General features: G+C 37.6%; 1 protein-coding gene across 1 annotated transcript in view; it reads left to right on the top strand.

The window, feature by feature from the left end:
• OBI1 (ORC ubiquitin ligase 1) overlaps positions 1 to 18,202 on the top strand; it is a 43,134-nt gene that overhangs the window by 6,565 nt on the left and 18,367 nt on the right. Inside the window, exons 2-5 of the mRNA XM_007960645.3 lie at positions 6,516 to 6,651; positions 9,340 to 9,431; positions 12,059 to 12,307; positions 15,947 to 16,035. Of these exons, the coding sequence (XP_007958836.3) occupies positions 6,516 to 6,651; positions 9,340 to 9,431; positions 12,059 to 12,307; positions 15,947 to 16,035 (566 nt within the window). The remainder of the gene's footprint in view (positions 1 to 6,515; positions 6,652 to 9,339; positions 9,432 to 12,058; positions 12,308 to 15,946; positions 16,036 to 18,202) is intronic.

Here is an 18,202-nt window from a genome sequence, read left to right as displayed (position 1 = left end):
TTGGATAGAAAGTCTAATAATGTGACAAATGATGACTTTTTTTTTTTTTTTTGTCTTGGAAAGATCTTATTAAAGAAAATCATGTGTGTGTTTTGTTCTGCCCAGAGCAGGATCTGGGTAGAAGAGGATGGGTGCTAGATTCTTTGTGTTTTGCTACCACAGATTACAGTCAAATATATAACAAGTAACTTGTTTTAGTAGTTATTTAGAAATTTCTATTCTCCTAAGATAAATTAATTGATTCCGTTGTCTAGAAATCTTCATCTGATAAATACTCATTCCAGTATTCATTTCCAAAGAAATGAATTAGCTGTTTCAGAAATCCTCCAACATAAAGGTGGTGATAATACCAGGTATCCAACAGTGCAGAAAATTTTCCTGTGGGTGACATTGTTAATGGCTCTTAGTAGACAGAGCCAAGCAGTCTGCCTGTGGTGGTGGTTCCGTATCATTTTGGCATATTAAATGTGGAGGTTAAACTTTTGCTTTTTCACAGTTTGACAATGACTGTTGACCTTTTGCTGCTTGAAACATTTTTAGGATTATTATCTCAGCCTTTCATTATAGTACATCAAAATTCACTTTTATTAATCTTACAGTTATTGTCAAAGATGAGAAAGACACTCACCCAGGTCAGTGAGCCTGAAATCTATGAAGGAAGACAGGATGTAAACAGTTTTTAAGTACAGCACAATGCAGAAAGAGGTGAACATTAAATAAATGAACAGAGTGCCCTATCAAAGACTTGGTTAATTCTGAAAAAGATTAGTGAAGGCTTGCAGAGGAGGTAGCATTTTATTTCCATCTTAAAAGGAGATGCAAAAAAAAAGATGCATCTTTTTTTTCTCTCTCTCTCTGTTACTGTCTAGGGAGGATGGAGAGACCAGGAGGATACATCAAGCTGAGAAATGGGAGCTCCATAAATAGGGAGCCCATAAACAGGGAGCCCTCAATGTTCATATTCTTATTGGTGAACATAAGTAGACCTGTGAAGTTGAAGTGTGCATTGTGTCAAATATTGAAATGGTAGATCAAAGGAAATGGCTGTTTAAGAATTAGATTATGTTCTCTGAAGGCTATACCTTGAACTGTGAGCAGGAAAAAAATCATTACTGTTTTGTAGGAGAGGAGTGAAAACTGCTTATTCATATTTTAGGAAGGTAGCTCTGGCATCATTGTGAAAGGTGTGCTGAAATGAACATTTGTAAGCTTGGGAGGTGGTCATTGCAGTAGATCAAAGGTAAAAGAATGAGAACTTTAAATTCATTGGGGTGAAGATGCAAAGGAAAGGATAGATGAGAGGTGAAAGAACATTTGGAGGTAGATTTGTCATGTTTTGACTCTTCTGAGATGTACATTTTTTTTCAAATTATAACATCTCTGGAATCTGGTTGTATCTTAATAATTGTAATTGATAGTTTTTCATTCTTAGTGACACATAAAATATTGGTGAATCTTCATATCTGTGACTTCTTAGACTTAATGTATAATACCAGCATCTGGTGACAGTTTGGATGGTGAGGATAAGTAGAAAGAGTGATTCAGACATAGCTCTGTTGTAGCTCAAGTGGAGAAGTAGTGATCTCATTAACTTAGATGGGAGGGTGTGCAGGAAGAGGAGCAAGTGTGTGTGGAGGCCAAGTTTGATTTTGGACATGTTATGGTTGAGGCAGCTGCAGTATCCTTTTATGTAGTTGGCTCATAGGCACTTGGATATAGTAATATTATTACCTTTTTTTTTTTTTTTTTGAGGGATTGCTTTGTGGAAGTGTCCGTGCTGACATCCATTGTATTATCTTAAACCTGAATGAAAAGGTTGCTAGGTTAAGCCACAGTTTTCAGAGGCAGAAACTGATGCCCACAGTAGCTAAAGGGCTTACCCAAGGTCAGATTGCTCAATAAATGGCAGAACTGGAGTTGGCCCCAGGTTTGTCTGTCAGAGCCTAAGCTCTGCCACTTACTGAGGTCCAGTTACAGAGGGAGACTTGAGAGTTGTCAGCATAGGATAGACGTTAATGCCATGTGACACATGAGATTGAGAGTGAAAATAGAACATATCAGATAAGATGGTCCAGGACAAAACGTTAGCGAAAGCAGTTACACTACCTTTAGTATCTTGACTATAAGCATCACACTCTCCGATCCTGTTTCCATCATACTTACTCTCCACCATTACTTTAACCTTATCGCGACATTTTTATTGACCCTATCACTTTTTCACTCTCATCATTACCACTTACGTGTTTCCCTTATTATTTGTGGTCATTTGTTACCATCAGTCCGTGTCTCTTCCTCCTTGGCAAAAACCCCAACTCTGGATAAACCGAACTACTCATCTACTTCCTGCCTGAATCTCCACAGCTAAATATTGATAAGAAAAATACACACCTACATTAATTAATCTTACCTTGCATTAGAAACCACAGACCTGGAAAAGGAACTCAACAATGTATACCAATCTACTACATATCCCTAGTAAATTTGCTTTCTCACTTTTCAAAATTACTGCTTTATTCTCCTGTTTTCTCAAATCTGTAACCCACCTCCCTTCTCGTTTTCACCTAATAACCTCACCCCATATTTAATGACAAAAGATAAACAGCTGAAATAGTTGGAACATGAATTTCCTCATTATACCATCCACAGATCTTCCAACCCCTTTGTATTCATTCACACACCTCTTATTTTCCCTTTTGTTGTAAAAGAAGACAAACCCTCACCCTTGTATAAGCCAAAATCTCCTTTTGTGCTTATAATCCCTTTCCCCTCTTGACTTCTTAGGGCCTTTGCTGCCTATCGCTGTAATACCCCCATCACTCTTCCTCCATCACTAATATCCTCTCTTTATCATTCCCATTGGCATTCCTAACTGTGGTCTCATTTTTACGCTCTCTCCTTTACAGCAAAACATGAAAGAATTGTCTGTATTTTCTGTCTTCACTTCTTCATCTTTCATTGTCTCTCAACCTCCAGTCAGGTTTCCATCCCCAGCATTCACTGAAACAGTGCTTGTCGGTAGCTGATCACAGTGACTTCCAAGCAGTTAAATCCCATAGTCACATCTCAGTGCACATCAAACTCAATCTCTCATCAATATTTTACTTATCTGGCCGCTGCCTCTCTCTTGAAAAACTTCCTTGCCTGGACTTCTGTGATATCATATTCTCCTTTCCTACATCACAGGACCCCTCCTTGTCAGTTTCCTCTGCTGGTTGCTCTTCCTCTTCCTTTGCTTGCTGGAATGCCTTCTTTTCTCCAGCTATTTTGTCGGTTCATGGGATCTCCTCTAGTCCAATGGCTTTATATACCCATATCTTTTATGCCAGTGACTCAAAACCTGCTGTGCTGAACTTGTCCACCTAAAAATGGGCTTAGCATCACAAATTTAGCATGGCTAAAACAGAATTCTTGATTTTTACCTTGTGTGAAATCTGCTTTTCTTGTCTTTGCCACTTCAGTGTATGATAACACCAACTACCGAGCTGCTCAAAACCACTTCGTAGATTGGGGAGATAATATTTAACCTTTGTTGTGGGAGCAAATACGTGAAAAATACTGATTGCCTTTTTTTTTTTGAGATGGTGTTTTGCTCTTGTTGCCCAGGCTGGAGTGCAATGGCGCGATCTCAACTCACTGCAACCTCTGCCTACTGGGTTCAAGTGATTCTCCTGCCTCAACCTCCCAAGTAGCTGGAATTACAGGCATGCGCCACCACAACCCGCTAATTTTGTTTTTCTAGTAGAGATGGGGTTTCTCCATGTTGGCCAGTCTGGTCTCAAACTCCCGACCTAAGGTGATCCACCCACCTTGGCCTCCCAAAGTGCTGGGATTATAGGAGTGAGCCACCATGCCTGGCCTACTGATTGCTTTAAATTTTTTTTTTTTTTTTAAATGGAAAGGGAGGCAGAGCATCTTGAATCCTCTCATATAATGTGCACACTTTTATGTCTTGAGCATTGGCTTTTATCCATTTTCAGATGAATTCATAGCTCATAAAAAATAACTTACTACTATGAAAGTAGATACCAGTAGATAACTTCCCTTTTTACCTGAGCTTCCTAATTTGGGGCATATAGTACTTCTAGGAATATCGCAGGGATATGGGGTGTGTGTGTGTGTGTGTGTGTGTGTGTGTGTGTGTGTGTTTGGGGGAAGTTACAGAATAGATAAGGCAGTATCTTCTTGGTTTGGGATTTTTGTGTTGGCAATATCTTCTTGGTTTGGGATTTTTGTCTTCTTAAAAGATTTCATGACATAAAGATGAAATTAAAACATACATAAATATATTATGGTCTGGACTTGCAAATCACATGAATTTTTAAGAAAAAAAATAGAACCTGCAAGTAAAGTTCAGGTTTGTCTGCCATTTGAGACTCTGACCAGGAATGCTTTATAGATAAGCATTCACTCCTGGCTGCTAGTAGGACTACTTTGAAAGAAGACTTTGAAACACTACGGTTCATGATTTTTTTTTTTTTTTAATGAATCTTGTCAAACCAGTTGAAATGAATGATTAGAATTAAGTTTCTCCAAGAAGTTGTTTAAATCAATTCCAAATTATCTTTGTTTAGTTTTCTTGGGTTAGTGTTCATAATCAAGGGAGAACCAGAATGTTCAGAAAGCCGGACTGAGACCAGAGAACTCTTTGTAATGAGACTCAAATGATTACCTGCCCGTCATGAATAGCCATGCATCTATTATTTCTTTGAGAGTGGGGGCTCCTTTCAAATTAATGAATACTCAGTAGCCTCCTTTTAAGTCAGACATAGAGCAGCACAAGCATTTTCTGCAAGAAAAGTGGTTTGTGTTGGTTCTGCATCTTCATTCTCCCTCTACTTATTCTGCTTTCCCTTGACCTTCTAGTCTTCCAGTTCCTAGTGCAGAAGGGTTGTACACTGTAATTACTATTAGAATAGGGAAATATTGAAAATGGCTATGAAATGTTTTCAGTCCCACCGTGAAGATAACATGTAAATCAAGTGAAAGACTATATTTTTCTGTGCTGTTTTTGTTTGTATTGTTAAATTTGTGCTATTTGAAAAAATATTAAATCATTATTTCCTTCTGACAACTTTCTCAACTAGTTGAATGTTAATACTATCTTAATAGCAGTTAATCATTCAACAAACCTTTGTTGAGTACCTGCTAAGTACCAAGCTATCTTCTAGGCACTAAAGGTTTAGTTATGAATGAGAGTAAAGAAGTTCTTGCTCTCATGGAGTTTCATTCTGATAAGGGAGATAGACAATAAATATGTAAACACACATATAATATCAGGTAATATTAATGCTGTGGAGAAAACCAAAACAGCTTCTCTTTTCTTTTTTTCCTCCTGATAAAACAGCTACAAACAGTCGAAACACCCAGTTAACCCTGAGCAAGCTACCTGATTTCTTCATGCCTTTGTTTTCTTATTTGTAAAGCATATTTACGCTATTTACCTCACTAAGTTGTGGTATTTTTAAAAGGAGAGATGGAAAAGGGTTGGGGCGGTGAAAGATGCATGTGAAAGCCCTTTGTAAAATATGACTATAGGCCAGGTTTGGTGGCTTACGCCTGTAATCCCAGCACTTTGGGAGTCCAAGGCAGGCGGATCACCTGAGGTCAAGAGTTTGAGATCAACCTGACCAATATGGTGAAACGCCATCTCTACTAAAAATACAAAAGTGAGCTGGCATGGTGGCGGGCGCCTGTAGTCCCAGCTACTCGGGAGGCTGAGACAGGAGAATTGCTTGACCCAGGAGGCAGAGGTTGCAGTGAGCCTAGATGGTGCCACTGTACTCCAGCCTGGGTGAAAGAGCGAGACTCCCAACTCAAAAAAAAAAAAAAAAAAAAAAAAAAAGGAGGTGCTGTAAATGTAAGGTATTATTATTTGTGCTTGTTTAAATGGAGTCTGGAGTCAAAGATTTGTGTATTTGGTGTATCTCAGTAATTCTGTCTGCATTGTTTGCTGTTTAGATTATAAACTAATAGAGAGTGGAACTCATGCCTTTTGGATTGTTTTAGCTTTCATTACTGTTTGGTTTTGGGGAATTTCTAGTAAAATATCAATACTTAATAGTTGCTGTTACTCTATAACACAGTGGAATGAATTGAGAAAAGGATTCAGGCATCAGATGGATGATTGTGCTAAATGATATTTTCAAAAATCTAATCCTGCTGTTCCATAATGTTAAAATAGAAGAGTTTGAGCAAAATTGTCCCACCCTTAGTGGAACAAAAAGCATTTTCTTTTTGACATGAATTCTGTGGTTTAGGTACAAAATAAAGCATTTTATGTCAAAAACTTCAGTCTCCATGATCTGGTATCTCAGCTAGTATCTCTGTTAAATGTGTGTAAAAAGAAAAGTGGCCAACAGAAGCAGTGTTTTTAAAAGCCCTAGGTATATCCCTTCTTAAACACCTACTCTGCTATAATCTAGAGAAGCAGTTTGCTCTAAACGAAACCATTTGGTCTTCTAATTATGACTGTTGTCCTGTACTAAAAGTGATGTGTGGTTTTTTTTTTTTCAAAGGTACGTCAGCCTGTCATATGTATCAACAACCATGTATTTTGTTCAATTTGTATTGATTTGTGGTTGAAGAATAATAGCCAGTGTCCAGCTTGCAGAGTCCCCATCACTCCTGAAAATCCTTGCAAAGAAATTATAGGTAAGGGCCTGTTTTATATACACATAGGAATAGGTTTGAAACAATCTCCAAGTAATATATATTTTGGGAAGATTGAAATAGACTATTTTCAATGATGCTATTTGGCCAACATAATACTGAGTGGATGAGTAATTTGTGTAATGTGTATGTGGAGCAACTGGAGCACAAGGCACTGAGAGGTGCTAAGAGGAATAACCCTGAGAGCCTCACGGAACTTACATTTTCATAGCAACTGAACCAAAAGAAAAGCAGCAAGTGCTAAGGGCCTCCCAAAAAAGCCCAGAGAGTTCAGGCAAGAAACTTCAGCTAAGAACATTGAGAAGGGTTTCATAAGGTAGGTGGCCTTTAAGCTGGACATTTAAATTTAAGGATGGATAACATTTCAACTGGTGAAAATTAAGGAGGGCATTTCCTGCAGGGAGAATAGCATGTACTAAAGTTTAGATACAGGAAAACACAGAGCATGTTTTTAGAAATGATCAGTAGTCTACTTTGGGTTCGACTGCTGAAATAAGACAAAAGGTAAATTGAGACTTTAGTGCAGAGAACCTTGAATGACAGCTAAATCAGGGACTTGCTGTAGGACTGAGAAGGGTGAATCGGGCATGATGGTTTTGAGCATGATGGTATGATCCAAAATGTGCTTTACGAATATTACTCGTGTGGTAATACATAGGTTGGACTATAGGAGTAGACAGGATGTGAGTAGGTCTGGTAGGAGGCTTTTACCTAGGTGGTAGAATATGTAAGTGGATTAAGGGTAAAAAATAAATTCTATGTCACACTAATATTGGTGAGGCAGGCGGGGAGTAAAACTTGAACTAGAGGATCTTTGAAAAAGAAAACTTCTAAAGAGCCTTTTCAGAGTTTGGTTTTTATTCTACTCATATAAGTTATTTATTTTGGGTTGCAAAAATTAAAATGATTTCTACTTGTTTTTGCTTTAGGAAAAATTGAAAGTGAATCTATAATTAGCCAAGTAGAAAACATTTTTCAGAAAACCTAAGAAGTCATTGTTAATAGTCCTAAGTTAGGGAAAATGGACTTAAATTAAGATTATTTATTTATTTAGTTTTTTGAGACTGAGTTTCACTCTTGTTGCCCAGGCTGGAGTGCAATGGCACGATCTCGGCTCACCACAAACTGCCTCCTGGGTTTAAGTGATTCTCCTCCCTCAGCCTCCCGAGTAGCTGGGATTATAGGCATGCACCACCACACCCGGCTAATTTTGTATTTTTAGTAGAGATGGGATTTCTCCATATTGGTCAGGCTGGTCTCAAACTCCCGACCTCAGGTAATCTGCCCGCCTTGGCCTCCCAAAGTGCTGGGAATTACAGGCGTGAGCCCCTGTGCCCGGCCAAGATTTTTACAAAGCAAATAGAAAGGAATATATTTGCTGCAGAGCAAAAGAACTAGTAGTACTTAGGAAATAAGAGATACGAAGGAGCAATCAGAGTTGGCTCTTGGTACCTGGGTGGAGTCTGGTGGAGGACTAGTTCTCTGCTGTGTTGCATGCTACGGGGTTAACCTCTGTTTTTTTGTTGTTTTGTTTTTTGTTTTTTGTTTTTTTTTTTACCTGCTGAATTTCACCAAGGAGTCAAGTCTTTTCTTGCAGAATATGAACTTTGATGATCTGAATATTTTCCCCAAGCTTTTCTTCTCATCCCATATCCTACCTTTATTCATTCATACCTAAGTGATATTTCATAAATGCTCTCAAGGAAAATAGTTCATCTGTTTTTGCATTTGGATAGAACATCCTGAAAAAGAACATCTGTAAAATGCCTTTGCTATTATTATAATGCTAAGAAGTACAAAGAAGGTAACCAGAGCATCAGTGAAGAGCTCTCAGGAAGATTCATTGTGAGTGCATTTGTAACAAGTCATGACATATAGTTAATGCCATGACTTACAGTCCATTGTAACTAGGCTGTTAGAATCCGTGAAAAGACACATTAATCTACATACATAGGTATATAGCAGTAATTTTTTTTTTTTTTTTTTTTTTTTGGAAACGGAGTCTTGCTTTGTCGCCCAGGCTGGAGTGCAGTGGTGCAATCTGGGCTCACTACAAGCTCCGCCTCCCAGGTTCATGCCATTCTCCTGCCTCAGCCTCCTGAGTAGCTGGGACTACAGGCGCCCGCCACCACACCCAGCTAATTTTTGTGTGTGTGTGTATTTTTAGTGGAGATGGGGTTTCACTGTAGCCAGGATGGTGTCGATCTCCTGGCCTTATGATCTGCCTATCTTGGCCTCCCAAAGTGCTGAGATTACAGGTGCAAGCCTCCGCACCTGGCCAGTAATACATTTTTATATAGTCTGTTGGTTAAATGTAAATATAATAATTGGTTTTATTATTTAAATATAGTCTAGTTTTCAGAATTTGAAGTAGTCCAAATATGATAATATATAGCCCTTTCCTCTACTGAGTTTGCTGGGATAAGATATATAAATATGTAAACACAGTATGAATGTATTACTGAAGATATTTCTCAAGGTGTTATTTGATGTATTTTTTTTTCCTCAGGATTAGGATAGAGAAAAAGCCTAGATGTTAGCCCCAAGTGTGTATGTAAGGGGAAGGGTAGATATGAAGCTAGGAAGCTATATAAAACAATATGAAAAAGGATCATTTTCATTCTTCCCGAATCAGAACGAAAAATTAGGATTTTTTGTTTTTTCCTATAGGAGGAACAAGTGAAAGTGAACCTACGCTAAGCCACACAGTCAGGAAGCATCTTCGGAAAACTAGACTTGAATTACTACACAAAGAGTATGAGGTAAACAATAATTAAAGTTTAAAATTATATTAGCAGTGAATTCAAGGTAAAAACTGACCTACCTCAGACCCCAGACTTCTTAGTGTAAATATCCAATGAAACTTAGTTTTAAAAGCTTATAAAAGGCCGGGCGCGGTGGCTCACGCCTGTAATCCCAGCACTTTGGGAGGCCGAGGCGGGCGGATCACAAGGTCAGGAGATCGAGACCATGGTGAAACCCTGTCTCTACTAAAAATAGAAAAAAATTAGCCGGGCGCAGTGGTGGGCGCCTGTAGTCCCAGCTACTCGGGAGGCTGAGGCAGGAGAATGGCGTGAACCCGGGAGGCGGAGCTTGCAGTGAGCCGAGATTGCGCCACTGCACTCCAGCCTGGGCGACGAAGCGAGACTCCGTCTCAAAAAAAAAAATAAAAAAAAATAAAAAAAAAAAAAAAAATAAAAGCTTATAAAAAAATTATTTGATAAATTCTTTTTCTTTTTTCCTTTTGAAAAATAGAGGAAAGAGATTTTTTGTTTTGTTTTTTTTTCTTTAAGTACCAAGGAAGGGGGGAATGGGATTCCAGAAAAAAGGAACAGATGGAAGCATTTCTTTCTTTTTTTTTTTTTTTAAGTTAAAATTTGTACATCTACAGACATGTCGTTTTTATTTGCTTCCTGAAGAAGTTGGGAGAAAAAGGAAATCTCCTTGTGAAAGCCAGTCTAACCTCTACAGTCATCAGTTGCTTCTGCCTATGAAATTACTGATGATTATAAGCCTGATCAATGCTAGTAAAGTAAATACTATACCTTATGTCAACTGCCAGCACAGAGATTTTAGTGTGAAATGTGCTATTTCCTAATTATTGTCTAAAGGTGAATGAACAGGATGATTGAACATGGCGATGCTATTTTTACAAATAAATTCATGCTAATAGAATACACACACTTTTGAATAGTACACATTAAGCCCAGTGTTGACTACAGAAGGAGATATTATTGATCCCTTCTTTTGACTCAAAATGTCTTTCAGTTTAACTGTATACATGGAAGCTACCTCAACTGCCTCAAATATTTTTGGAATGCAGTGGGGCATAAATACATTATTAAATAAATGTTTATTCATATATGTGTTCCCCACATATATGAATTTGCTTGTTTTATAAAAATGCTATTTAAGTTGAAATGTATTGCAATTTAAAATAGTAGTACTATCTGTGTGACATTTAATGCTAAAATGTATTTTTATATAATGAATATCATACTCAGATAGTAAACAAATTAATCCTTTGGAAGATCACTTGAGCTACTTGGGAGTTTATTTTCTAACAGAATTTTTAAAAACCTCAATTTAAGGTTACATATTTATTATAGATGAATAAATGGCATCATAGTAAGAAGTTCTAACCCAAATGTTTAGTGACTGGTTTTAAGATAATAAACAGTTCCAGAGTGGGAAAGCTAATACTTGCAATAGTAACAATAGTAATTGAAGAACCAGAATCCAGAAAAGTTAAAAATTATTCTGATATTATTCTGAAATGAAAAGTAGAAGGAAATGATAGATGGTTTCACTCATACTTCAAATATAGAAGTGAAAATATCAAACAAAACCCTAACGATCATCTTTTTCTTTTTTGAGACAGTCTCACTCTGTCACCCAGGCTGGCGTGCAAATGGCATGATCTCAGCTCACTGCAACCTCTGCCTCCTGGGTTCAAGCAATTCTCCTGCCTCAGCCTCTCAAGTAGCTGGGACTACAGGCGCCTGCCACCACACTCAGCTAATTTTTTGTATTTTTAGTAGAGGTGAGGTTTCACCATGTTGACCAGGCTGGTCCTGAACTCCTGGCCTCAGCTGGCCCACCCTCTTCGGCCTCCCAAAGTGCTGGAATTATAGGCACGATCGTCTTGATAACTCTGTACAGTCAGCCCACCATATCCAAGGGTTCATCATCTGTGGATTCAAACAACCAAGATTGAAAATTTTTTAAAAAATAATATAAAGAATGCAGTTTAACAACTATTTGTATGACATTTACATTGTATTAGTTATTATAAATAGAGCCAATTTAAAATGTATGGAAGGATGTACATAGGTTATATGCAAATACAGCACTAGCCATTTTCCGTCAGGAACTTGAGCATCCATGGATTTTGGTATCCCTTAGGGTCCTCGAACCAATCCCCTGTAGATGTGGGGATGAGGTGGGGACAAACTGTACCTTTTTTTTTTTTAACCCAGCCCCCTGCAATGTACTTTTAAATTCCCCCAGTAAAGCAGTTTAATGTTTTTTATTGTTTTTTGTTTTTTTTCTGAAATGGAATCTACTTGCCTGTTGGAATTCATGTGACTTTTCTTATTTTCTGGATGATATCTTAAATAGAATCAAAAGTTTGGCATTTTTAAAAATCACAACTAACATTGAATTAAAATGAAGGCAACATAAATCCCAATTTTTGTCAGTCAGGCCACATTTTGAGAATTTAAACTGTATGTGACTTTCTCCCTACAAAACTCTTCTGATGTGTAAAGAATCTATGTGTCTACAGAATTTTAAGTACGAAATTCAAACCATGTTGGCTTCAGTTTAGCATATGCATGTATGTGTTTAGTGTCTATGCCTGCCTCATGACTATGCAATGCTTTTTCAGGACGAAATAGATTGTTTACAGAAAGAAGTAGAAGAGCTTAAGAGTAAAAATCTCAGCTTGGAGTCACAGATCAAAACTATTCTGGATCCTTTAACCTTGGTGCAGGGCAACCAAAATGAAGACAAACATCTAGTCACAGATAATCCAACTAAAATTAACCCAGAAACTGTAGCAGAGTGGAAGAAAAAACTCAGAACAGCTAATGAAATCTATGAAAAAGTGAAAGATGATGTGGATAAGCTAAAGGAGGTAAGTTGTGGTTTTAAAAAATCTATTATGGTTGTTTTTAAAATAAGTACCTTCAAAAGCATAAATAGCTGTATTATCTTGACTCATCATCAGATGATGTGTGAGGAAAGGACAGAATCTCTGGATTAGCATTTATATGCAATAGGAATACTTTTTCTCATTTAAATATCATTAACTGCCAAGAAATACCAGGTGGTTCCATTTGTGACTATAATTAGAGACTGTAGTGCTTCTTTATAAGGTTGCATCTTCTTCTAGAAGAGTAATGCCAATTTAAAGGATGTGTTTCTGTTTCGTCCTCTTTGTGGTTTGCTATAGTTTTTTTAAGCTTGTATCAGCGACTTCGCCTGTGTACCTAAAACACGTACTCATTTTTGCACCTATGAAAGGAAAAGTTTTGACCTTATCTTTTCTATTGCTATCACTCTCTTATTTTTAAGATTGTAGATAGATAAATAAAGGCTTAGTGACTAACTTCAGGACAGCAATAAGCAGCTGCTTTAGAATACTTCTTGCAAAAGAATATTGTGGTTTATGAAACTGGTTCATTTTTTTCAATTATTCTTTGAACAAGGTACAGCATGGTGAAAAAGGCAAACCTCTAGGATTTTTCAGCCTAGAAAAGGAGATAAGATCCATGCCATCAGCACTAGATGTTACAGTCAACTCCTACAACGCTGTCTTGACCCAAGTGACCAGCCTTTAGCTTGAGTTCAAGTTTATCCACAGTGGAATTCTCTTGTGCTGTATGGAGATGGCTTTGTAGTACTCAGTTCTGCAGTCACATCCTCAACTATTTGCATTTCCTTAAAATACTGTTCCTGTGTGAAATTTAGTCTTATCTCCCAAAATTATTAATGAGATCCATATGGTATTTTAAAGAAGTTCCCCTGTATATTGGCTCTGAGGTCCTCAGGTTAAGTAGCAGAGAAATATCTGCAACTTAGATGTTAGAAGTGAGCTATCTTCCACATATAAAATTAATGTTGTTTGGGTTCAGAAAAGGCCAGGGTGAGGAGAAAAGAGAACCTAGTGCTTTTAGAGAAAATAGAAACTACAGACATAATTGTACTGAGTGTATTATAAGTGTGTAGGAAGGGGAAGTGTGTAGTTTCTTTGGGTATTGATGGCCAGCGTTAGTACATTGATTTGTTAGAAAACAAGAGGATGCCAAAAGGATGCCAAAAGGAATGCCTACTGGGAAATTACAGTATTTGTCAATTTGCCTTGTTCCCTTTAATTTCCCTGGTTGTTCTTGAGCCATTGGTAAGCATATATGGTCTCCTTTGTAGTTATTAAACTTGTTTAAAGTTTTGGCAGTAAATACTTCTTAGAACATGAGGCTTATAAGGATGACATGAGGGATGGATGTTAAAGAAGAATACATAAAGCACAGTTAATTTTCCTTTGCTCTTATAATGGTCACATGTTAAACAATACTCAAAGCTACCCTGAGACTTCAGAATTATTTGGGATATTGAATAAGTCCATTTTCATAGTGATGCTAGTAGGTAATAGGCTATAAACTGGGACATAAGTAAATAAAAAAACATGGATTGCAGAGACAAAAACTAAAGTGTGGAGTGCAAAATAATAACATACTATAAATCAAATACAGGAATACAAAAGATTCAGAATAAAGGACTACTTAGCATGAATGACGTGGACTTTTATTCTGATATTACCTGGACTGGATGAGTTTTGAACCATCACGAGGCCAGTGTCATTACCCAATCAGTGTTGAGAATACAGAAGAGTTAGCTGAAATATTCATTATTGTTTTAGGTGCAACAGGTAGGCAGAACTCTGCCCTTCATAACTTTTACTCACCTAACCCTCTTGAACTTGAAAATATCTCTGATAGTTGAGGAACTAGCAAGCCTATAATGAGAAGTATTAGAGAGTCAAAGGACTATTGAGAGACTTCGAAATACAGCCATACAGTAGTGGTAGGGGGCAGGGAAGGGGAAAGGAGATCAAATGAGTTTCTAATTTAAGCTTGTCATCATCATCAAAAAACATTCACTAAGTGCCTCCCCTTATGGGTGCTATGCTTGAGAGCTTAATTCATTGTCTGCATATATGAGGAAGTAAATGGCTTTCCTTATATCTTCGGAGAAGCAGTAATGGTGTTTATCAATCACTTAAAGAATTAACTCTCCACAGTCCTGGTTGATGTGCATCCATAAAGATAAGCAGATGCCTAGAGCCCAGAGGGAACCTGGATGGGTCTAAGTAAGGGAGTTAGACTTTATGCCCCCAATAATGTTCTCTACCTTATTTCTCCTGTGATCCTTGCAATGCAGCGTATGTGGGTAGATAAGTAATACAGTCAGAAGTTCTGGAAATTCATAAAAGTAATGGCCAAATTTTTGAAATACGTTTTTAAGGCTTCTTGGTTTAAACCTTTTTTGGTGACAGTTATTCTTGTGACCCATTCACTTTGAATATAAATGTTCTAGTCAAACAATTTCCCTTGCCCAGGTTAGTGAAGTTGGTTTCTAGTCTAGGGAGTGTTATTTTTATTTGTAATACATAAAAGCAGTGAGTAGGGAATTTAAAGGAAGTAGCTTCTAAGAAGACTCTAAAATTTAAGCACACTAGTTTTCAGTGTGTCCAGAATCAGTGTTGAGCCTCTAGATTTTCTAGCAATTGGTGTCCTGTTAGGTAATTTTTAGGTGTTACACAATTCAAGAAAGAAAATCATACTTGGAAGGTTTTTGTTTAATCAAAGAACAATTCATGGAGTTTATTAGAAAAGATTGATCCAGGCCGGGGAAGTGGCTCATACTTGTATTCCTAACACTTTGTGAGGCCAGAGCAGGTGGATCACTTGAGGCCAGGAGTTCAAGACCAGCCTGGCCACTAGGGCGAAACCCCGTCTCTACTTAAAATACAAAAATTAGCTGGGCGTGGTGGCACATGCCTGTAGTCCCAGCTCCTCGGGAGGCTGAGACAGGAGAATCACCTGAACCCTGGAGGTGGAGGTTGCAGTGTGCCAAGATCACATGACTACACTCCCGCCTGGACAACTGAGCAATATTCTGTTTCAGAAAATATATATGGATGGATGGATGGATAGATCCAATTTTGAGGGCCCTAGAAGTTGTGAGCCAGAACATTGGAAAGGCCTTTTTGAAGAAAAAAATCAAGTGGTTAAATGATATTAGATTTGAAAAAAACAATTTTTTTTTTTTTGAAAAAAACATTTTTAAACAGCATCCCAGAAATGAATTTCATAGCTCATGAATTAACTCTTCAGCATTAGTTTGCTGATACTGCATGTGGTATAATGTTACCTTGCCTAGAGTATTCAGTTATGTGAAAAAGAAAAAAAATCCCACGTATGTTTGCCATTATTATGGTCCCTTAATGACTGTAAGCTAACTAACATAGCTTCGTTTATTTCCCTGGATAGGAGATTTGCAAAGTGCTTGGGGAATATGGATTTTAAATGCTTAGTAGTAGTCACAGTTTCAGAAGTCATTCCCAGTAGTGATTTTAAGTTTCTGAAGGCCATGTTCTACTATTCAGTTTTTTGATAATATTATCACTCTAGAAAATACAGATGGCTCATGTTGTAATTTTTACAAGGCACTTTTGTTTTAGCTTTTGCTTAGTTTCAATTTGTTCTTTTAGGCAAATAAAAAATTGAAATTGGAAAATGGTGGCCTGGTGAGGGAGAATTTACGACTGAAGGCTGAAGTTGATAACAGATCACCTCAAAAGTATGTATTTTGCTCACAGAGCAATGTTTCAGTTTATGTCAATATTTCAGACTAGGCTGCTGTGAGGGTTTGTTTTTTGCTTGATTCTTCATTTAATCATATAGATTTAGGTAGAATGGCTTGCCTCTAAAAGTCAAGTTTATACTCCGTGTTGTAGGTAAAATTTTAGGCTCAGTTAAGGCTAATTTTAAAGAAAGAATTTTACGCCTATCCTTTTTTCTTGTCTGATGAATAATGTGACCTAGCACAAGTGAGCATTGACTTAGTTTTACATGTAACTGTTTAATAGTACTAACATAGTAGTGAGATTAAGGTAATGCCCTTTAGTTGTTTTCTTAGATAGTCTTAGTAATAGTTAATGTTCATATAGTTCTTTCTCTTTGCAAGATACAACAACCTGTAATGAAGAACTATTAGTATTCTCTGTTTTCAGATGAGGAAATGGAGGCATAAAGAGATTAAATTAATTTACCTAAATCTGCACAAGTGGAAGTGTTAGAAATAGCATTAAGGTGGCTGGGCATGGTGACTGATGCTTGTAATCCCAGCACTTTGGGAGGCAGAGTTGGGTGGATTGCCTGAGGTCAGGAGTTCAAGACCAGCCTGGGCAACATGGTGGAACCCCATCTCTACAAAAAATACAAAAAAATTACTTGTGTGTGGTGGTGGGTGCCTGTAATCCCAGCTACTCAGGTGGCTGAGGCAGGAGAATCACTTGAGCCCGGAAGGCAGAGGTTGCATTGAGCTGAGATCACTCCACTGCACTCCAGCCTGGATGACAGAGCAAGACTCTGTCTCAAAAAAGCAAAAAGAAGTAGCATTTGACCTTAGATAGCCCAACCCCAGAGTCTGTGCTCTTAACCAGAGTCTGTGCTCTTAACCATTACACTAAAAAGCCTATCTGAAATAGAATTTAGGACATTGTTCATTGAATTTTTTACTGATTTAAAACTATACAATTAAGTGAATTTATTCTTCCCTTATGGAATAGTATTTATTCCATTCCAGAAGATAAGAATTTGCAAGCATTGGACTGCTTAACAATTTGTTCAGTATTTTAAGAAAGAGTTGGGATTTAAGGGTTGCAAATGGAGAGAAGATTGCAGGCAGCACTTAAGGTTCTTGTTTTTCTAGGAAAAAAAAATGACAGATGAGAAGACAATATGGCCCCCAATGTCCAGCAACCTCTCTGAGGGATGGCATATGAGAACTCCACACTTTCTTCCCATCCAACCACTGGACTTCATTTCTTTCTAATGGAAAAAGACAATGCAGGAATAAGCAAACAATAGAAATTAATCCTACCAGAAATAGCTCTCTGCTTGTCATTTGAAAAGCAGGAAATGTTGCCCTTGGTAAAACCAGATGTGGTATCAGGAAATGGTGCACGCTAACCATAATTACTGGAGGCAGAGATAACTAACCAATGAGAAAGAAGCATGGCTTTTACGTTTAAATAGTTTCTTCCCCTGTGCTCTCCAACCCCGTTTTTCTTTCACTTCAGATAATGTCCTACTTTGACAAATTAGTGAAATAACCTTAGGAAGCGTTACTGTTATGCAGTGGTTTGAATCTCTACGCCTATCATTTATTGGCAGCTTGCCTTGCCGGTCATAGTAATGCTTGTCCATTAGCCATTTCCCACAGCATGCTGAATGGAACGAAAGCTATTTTGTTTGTAGCTCTTATTTCTTGAAAACTTGCCCACCAGCTTTCGCATTTAATGCCAGCCACAAGGATGTGTGTTTTAAAATATCCATGGGTCAAACTGGATAAAGAACTGAAGAATCTCACCTGAGGAAACATGGCCTCTGTCAACTCTCAAAAAAGGAGATGCACATCTGAATCCAATATAACTTTAGGATTTTCCATCTTTTAACTTCCATTGCTTCCCTTCAGGGGAGGGGAACAGTTCAGTTGAAAAGTGATTTGAGCTGAAAACCGTATTCCAGATCAATTTGCAATGCATTGAGGTATTAAATGCATTGCATTTGATTTATAGCCTTGTTTACTCTGCATCACCAAACCCTAGTGGGATTCAGAGAAAAGCTGACCACAGCTGAAAATACCCACATCTGGTTCACCTGAGGAGAGCTCCTATTTGTATGGAAAAGAATAAGACATTTCAAGAGTTCACAAATAAATGCAAGTGAATAAAAATCACCCA

Source organism: Chlorocebus sabaeus, chromosome 3 (assembly GCF_047675955.1).
Source record: "Chlorocebus sabaeus isolate Y175 chromosome 3, mChlSab1.0.hap1, whole genome shotgun sequence".
Taxonomy (NCBI): Eukaryota; Metazoa; Chordata; class Mammalia; order Primates; family Cercopithecidae; genus Chlorocebus; species Chlorocebus sabaeus.
This window is presented reverse-complemented; position numbering and strand designations above follow the sequence as displayed.